At 42.4% G+C, this 6,314-nt stretch overlaps 2 protein-coding genes across 2 annotated transcripts in view; both read right to left on the reverse strand.

The window, feature by feature from the left end:
- rpl15 (ribosomal protein L15) overlaps positions 1–4,807 on the reverse strand; it is a 37,902-nt gene extending 33,095 nt beyond the window's left edge. Inside the window, exon 1 of the mRNA XM_052071303.1 lies at positions 4,694–4,807. The gene's annotated coding sequence lies outside the window, so the exon portion shown is untranslated. The remainder of the gene's footprint in view (positions 1–4,693) is intronic.
- Positions 815–4,815, reverse strand: LOC127604262 (60S ribosomal protein L15). The gene is made up of 4 exons (XM_052071302.1): positions 4,694–4,815; positions 3,189–3,367; positions 2,789–2,925; positions 815–1,164 (listed from the first exon to the last, which is right to left on the reverse strand). The coding sequence occupies exons 2-4, from the start codon at positions 3,358–3,360 to the stop codon at positions 859–861; spliced, it is 615 nt and encodes a 204-aa protein (XP_051927262.1). The 5' UTR covers positions 3,361–3,367; positions 4,694–4,815; the 3' UTR covers positions 815–858.
- Positions 4,816–6,314: the final 1,499 nt, after the last annotated feature.

Raw genomic sequence — 6,314 nt, forward strand, 5'->3', positions numbered from 1 at the left:
AGCCTATAGATTATATAACGACATTGTTACACAATGTACACAGAGCTTATATCAGAAATAACACCAGACTCTCCCCCCCAAAATTCTCAACGGATTTAGAACAATATAAAAAAGGTCAATTTTGACTGGAAAAAAAGCGGACAAATCTCATCTCTGCATCAGTTTCCTTACTTCGGTAATTCAGTACGTAGTAGAGAGCACGTGCCGTATTTCCAGAACAGTGGTAAAGAGTGGTGAATAAAAGGATTGGCCTTTGGTATCGGAAATGAAAAAACATTTAGGTTATTGGTCTAAAACTAATGCAGCCGTGAGTCACTGACAACTTGGCTCACACGCCAGCCTTGTGTGCGGCGAGCGTGGGATCAGTTCCCACTCGGCGACTGTGTGAATCTTCATTTGTCTCTATATGTGCACTGCGACTGACTGGAGAACAGTTCAGGGTGTAGTATGCCTTTCGCCCGAAGTCGGCTGGAATCGGCTCCAGCAACCCCCCGCGACGCTCCTCAGGATAAGCGGTGGTGAAAATGGATGGATAATGCTGCTATTTGGATGGCCAAATGGCAGATTTTAAAAGGTAGAAAATCTAAAAGGATGACCTTTCCAGTGTTAAACAAGGAAGCGAGGATGACCTGTTCTTTTGTGTAAACAGCTGGAAATGTGTGCTTCTGATGACTACATTTATCAGAACAGAGCAACAAGAAACAAGTTTCTCGTGCCAGAATTTGGATTTTGTCAAACGCACAAAAAAGGAAAGCGCTCATCAGTAGTTTATGAGAGGGACAAAGGGAGAAAAAAAAGTAAGCACACGAGAGCATGTGGCCAAATTCTTTATTTTTTAAAGATTCAGAGACATGAGCTCTAACGGTAACGGTGCAGTTGCAGGGTGTTGCGCCGCTTCCAGGCTGCACGACGGGATCCTCCAATGGTCTGGTGGAACTTGTGACCCTTGCCAAGCCCACGGCTCTTCTTTCCTGCAGAGGTTAGGCCACGCATCTCTCTGTGCTTGTGCACAGGCTTTGTGATCCATTGGGTGTCTGGGTTGCGTCTAATTGTCTTATGGAATGGGTCTATCAAAATCACCTCAAAGAACTTGTAGGTGGAATCCTCGCCCACCCAGTACGAGTTGAGCACCCTCAGGCCACCACAGTGACGGCCTGCACGGCCCTGCAACAAACATAAAAAGTTGGTTGAGTCTTTACTTACGGGTCACAATCCACCCCCCCCCCAAAAAAATCGATCAACCACGATTCAGGAATAGGTATGGGCCAATTGCCACTGGAGCAATCATTCTTCCAAGGTTATTTTCTGATCTATTTGAAATGTGAAACAAATTCATTATTTTAGGAAGTTAGATCAGATTTATGACAGACTCTACCCATCAGTCGCATTTTCTTTTGCTGTCCTGTGGGTTTTTTTGGTGCTTTTTTGTACATTTTGTTGGTGCTTGTTTTTAATGTTTCAGGTTGGAGTTTGTCAAAATGTATTCCTTCCACAAAAGTAGAGAGAAGTCCTTAAAATCAGACATTTGGACGTCGAGTTAAACAAAAACAATACGATTGGCAGGTCACCAATATTTAAATTAATACACTACAAAGACGAGATATCGTGACTGTTTGTAGAAACTAATCAATGACTTCGAATTTTATGGCTGATCCAAAAAAGCAGAGACAGGGGCCATGTTCTCTGCGTTACATCACCCTTCCTTTTGACATTAAAGAAACATTTGAGAATCGAGGATGCCAATTGTGAACTGTAGGACTCAGAACCATTTTGACGATTTTCAAACTTTGATGCTCTTATTCTGCATATATGTTTTTATGTTTTAATCTCCTGGCCTATTGACTTTTCCTACTTCTGTATATTTCATCCCCATCCCGCAATTTTACAAGTCGTCATAAATTTCACTATGGCATGGTAGTCAATTTGACGGCTCTACTTCATCTTGCGCGCATTCCAAAGCAACGAGCGGCAACATTAAGAAATGCCGCCCGTCAACGGGGTCTATAAAACACATTCTTAAAGAGCAGAGACGTTACATCTGCTTCAAAATATTGACACACGCACGGCCTTTTATTGTGGCTAACCTAAGGCACACCTGTGCAATAATCACACTGTGAAATCAGCATCTCTATATGTCACACCTGTGAGGCAGGATGGATTATCTCGACAAAGAAGAAACATTTGAGGGAAATGGTGTTCTATGTACCATATTTTCCAGATTATAAATTGCAGTTCCCCCCCCCCCCATAATTTGTCCGGGGTGCGACTTAATCCTATGGAGCGACTTGTGTGTGTGTGTGTAACAAACACATTTTTTTCATTTCATATGTTATTCTCATTCTGCCGCAAGGGGGCCCACTAGGCCTCTGTTGATACTTTCCACATTGGCGGTAACTGATAAAAACAGCTGCCTATAGGTCTGAAATAAGCGAAATAGAAGAGGAAGTACCACATCTTCGACCTCCAGATTTCAGAGTTCTTTAAAACGTACCAGAGGATGAAGATTTCGTTGATTTAGTGATTTGGAGTGACAATGAGACTTTGGTAAACTTGCTCGCATTTTTGTTATGCAGTAGTTATCTGAATAACTAATGTTACGTGAAAGTACAAAGCACATTCTCAGTTCGGTGTTTGAGTAATGTGACGTAAGCATATCGTACACGTAATGAAATAAAAAATGTGTTTCTCATTTTTGTTCGATATAAATCAGAGTCTCCAGGAATAAGGTTGGCAAATCGATAAATCTTGGATCACATTTGAGTGTCGGGTCTACATTCGGGGCACGTACCTCAGCAGTGGCTTGTAAACTGCGGGCAAACTTGATCTGGTTAACACCGTGGTGCACAGGCTTTCCATACGTGGCACCTTTGGGCACAGGGCGTTTACGGCCACCACGGCGCACGCGGATACGGTAAATGACATAACCTGTTTGAATGAAATACAATCGGTTACATTGTGTCGTGCCTAAATCCTAAACACCTTGAAATGTTACATACACATTACGTTAAATATCAGTGCACAAATGCAAATACATTAAAGTAATTTGAATGATCATGGACAGAGTTAAATCACAGCACTGGCATACTGATGGTACCCCTCCCAAAAACGATAAATACAATGGCATCACAAAGCAATGAACTCCACAGAGGACATAATTCATGACAAGATGACCAATGTATGTCATTAACCTTGTTTAGCCTTGTAACCCAGCCTACGAGCTTTATCGGGTCTGGTGGGTCTTGGTGCGCGGTGAAGGTTTGACAGTTGGCGGTACTGCCAGCAGCGCACACGAAGCAAGAAGCGCATCACATCTGACTGCTTCTTGCGCCACAACTCCTGCATATAGCGATATGCCCCCATGTTTTATCTGCGAAAAAAATAATGTAAGAAAGAAATTAGTTTGAATTCAAGAGTGTACCACAGCTTCCTTCTTATTTTTACAATTGTTATTCAACCTTGCTGCACAATTGACTGTCCCTTGTACTGACAGAACGATTGCATCAATTCATCAACGAACTCGACTGACAATATTTTCAGACGCGTGTGTGACAATGGACTTGTTTCCGTCATTATTCGTTTACGCAAGTCTGATTGCGCTCATCTCGGAAAACTGCACTCAGGCTGGTTATGTTTCCCATTTCTAGTTTTAGATATGTACAGTAGAATGCCATCTCTCGTCTTGATTTCATTGTGATGATTTTTAGGCATTATTTCTCTGTGTATTGCAGGCACGGCATGATAACTTCTTTGACCGCCCAAAATGTGTTGAAAGCTAGCTTTTTTAAAGATATTAACATACCTAATTTTTGGTTATTTGGGGAGTCATGAAGACAAAGTTGCATCTAATTTGTGTGATGCAGATAATTGGGTGCCAAAATTTCAACTTAATTTTATAGTTAAACCTTGTTGGTGCAAACCGGCGTCTTTCACAGACCATTCTACTACAGGGTGTCCTGTAATTCTCCATACATAGGAAAATATTCCATACATATATGTGGTTCTAAAATTGATTCCTTTACATTTCACAACTCAACTCTAATTATAGAGCACTTTCAAATAGCCAAAAAATTGAAATCTACTGTACATCAAGAATATTATATTAACAACAGTTTATGTCAAGAAACGTTTATTCTACAAGGTATGGAGACACTATGGGACACACTGTGTTGCAGGGGGCATTTGTGAAGTTTTTGGAACCGTCATAACTTCCTTAGTTCTGAACATGTTGACAAAACGAGATCCGTTTTGTTCCTTTAGTCAAGTGGTTTTCGGTGACATTATCTTACGGAGAAAAAAAAGACTGGAATTTTGTAGTAACGTACTGTACGTTCTGCTGGACGAGGATAGCGATGTCGGTTACTGGTCGGGCAAATGTTGAATGAACAAATAAAACGCCTTTAAGCATTACGCAGATAGTTTTACAAAGAATATGATCCTTAGAGCAATATACAATGAGTAATATTAAATTCTTGGAGCGCCGCTTACTTATAATATGCAGAGGCAATTTTAGCATCACAAGCACAAATGTGGTTTTTAAGTCATGAAAACAAACTCTCCGTCGGCAAATAATCAGCGCTATCTCTTCACCATTTCAATGTACATACAACGATTAACACCTGATAAAAGGATGAACATGTACTGCATGAGATTTCGATAGATTGTACTCAAAGGTATTGCATTGAGCCTAACTTACATGATGGCGTACCAGCCGGAAAGAGAGGGAGCTATTAGCAAGCATGCTATTTCAACGCGCTTCTGACGTATTTCCTTTGTTGAATTGGATTCGGTGCGTTACGCCCCCTAGTGGACTGGAGCCTGGATCAGCAGAAGAAGAAGTAGAAGAAAAGAAGAAAAACCTTTATTTGTCTCACAATAGAGAAATTCGCAATTTACAGCAGCAAAAATTATGATAAAGAGAATGAATGAATGAATGAAATTAGAAAACAAAACAAGTATTAGCATGCACAAAACACTTTGAAAACTGTTAAAAAATAGACTGTACACAGAACAGTAATAATAATAATAATAATTATTATTATTATTAAATAATAATAATTATTATAAATATAATAATAAATATAATAATATTATATAATATAATAATAATTATTATTATATTACCCCTCGGGTGGTGTCCGTCCCTCATTCAGCTCGGGTCCTCTACCAGAGGCCAGGAAGCTTGAGGGTTCTGCGCAGTATCCTTGCTGTTCCCAGCACTGCACATTTCTGGACTGAGATGTCTGATGTTGTTCCCGGGATCTGTTGCAACCACTCATCTAGTTTGGGGGTCACTGCCCCGAGTGCTCCGACCACCACAGGCACGACTGTCACCTTTACCTTCCAGGCTCTCTCCAGTTCCTCTCTGAGCCCTTGGTATTTCTCGAGTTTCTCATGTTCCTTCTTCCTGATGTTTCCATCACTAGGGACCACTACATCCACTACAACGGCTTTCCTCTGCCCTTTATCTATGATCACGATATCTGGTTGGTTCGCCATTACCATCTTGTCAGTCTGGATCTGGAAGTCCCACAGGATCTTCGCTCTGTCATTCTCCACCACCTTCGGAGGTGTTTCCCATTTTGATCTTGGGGTTTCCAGTCCATACTCCGCACAGATGTTTCGGTAGACTATGCCAGCCACCTGGTTATGGCGTTCCATGTAGGCTTTCCCTGCCAGCATCTTACACCTGGCTCTACAGATGGCTCTGGTGCTCAAGGCCTGCTCCTGAGCAGCCAGGATGAGTGCCTCTGTGCTGTCCTTCAGGCCAGCCCTCTCTAGCCACTGATAGGACTTCTTGAGATCAGCCACTTCAGTTATGGTCCGGTGGTACATCCCGTGTAGGGGCTTGTCCTCCCATGATGGTCCCTCTTCCAGCGCCTCATCTTCTGTTCCCCATTGTCTGAGACATTCTCTGAGTACGTCATCCGTTGGAGCCTTCTCCTTGATGTATTCATGGAGCTTGGATGTTTCATCCTGGACAGTGGCTCTCACACTCACTAGTCCCCGGCCTCCTTCCTTTCGGCTTGCGTACAGTCTCAGGGTGCTGGATTTGGGATGGAACCCTCCATGCATGGTTAGGAGCTTTCGGGTCTTAACGTCCGTGGTCTGAATCTCTTCCTTTGGCCACCTTATTATTCCTGCAGGGTATATGATCACTGGCAGGGCATAGCTGTTTATTGCCCGGGTCTTATTCTTGCCATTGAGCTGGCTTCTTAGGACTTGCCTCACTCGCGGAGGTATTTGGCCGTAGCCGCTTTCCTTGTTGCCAGTTCGAGGTTGCCATTGGCTTGTGGTATACCAAGGTACTTGTAGCT

The sequence above is a fragment of the Hippocampus zosterae genome, chromosome 7 (assembly GCF_025434085.1).
Source record: "Hippocampus zosterae strain Florida chromosome 7, ASM2543408v3, whole genome shotgun sequence".
In the NCBI taxonomy this organism is placed as follows: domain Eukaryota; kingdom Metazoa; phylum Chordata; class Actinopteri; order Syngnathiformes; family Syngnathidae; genus Hippocampus; species Hippocampus zosterae.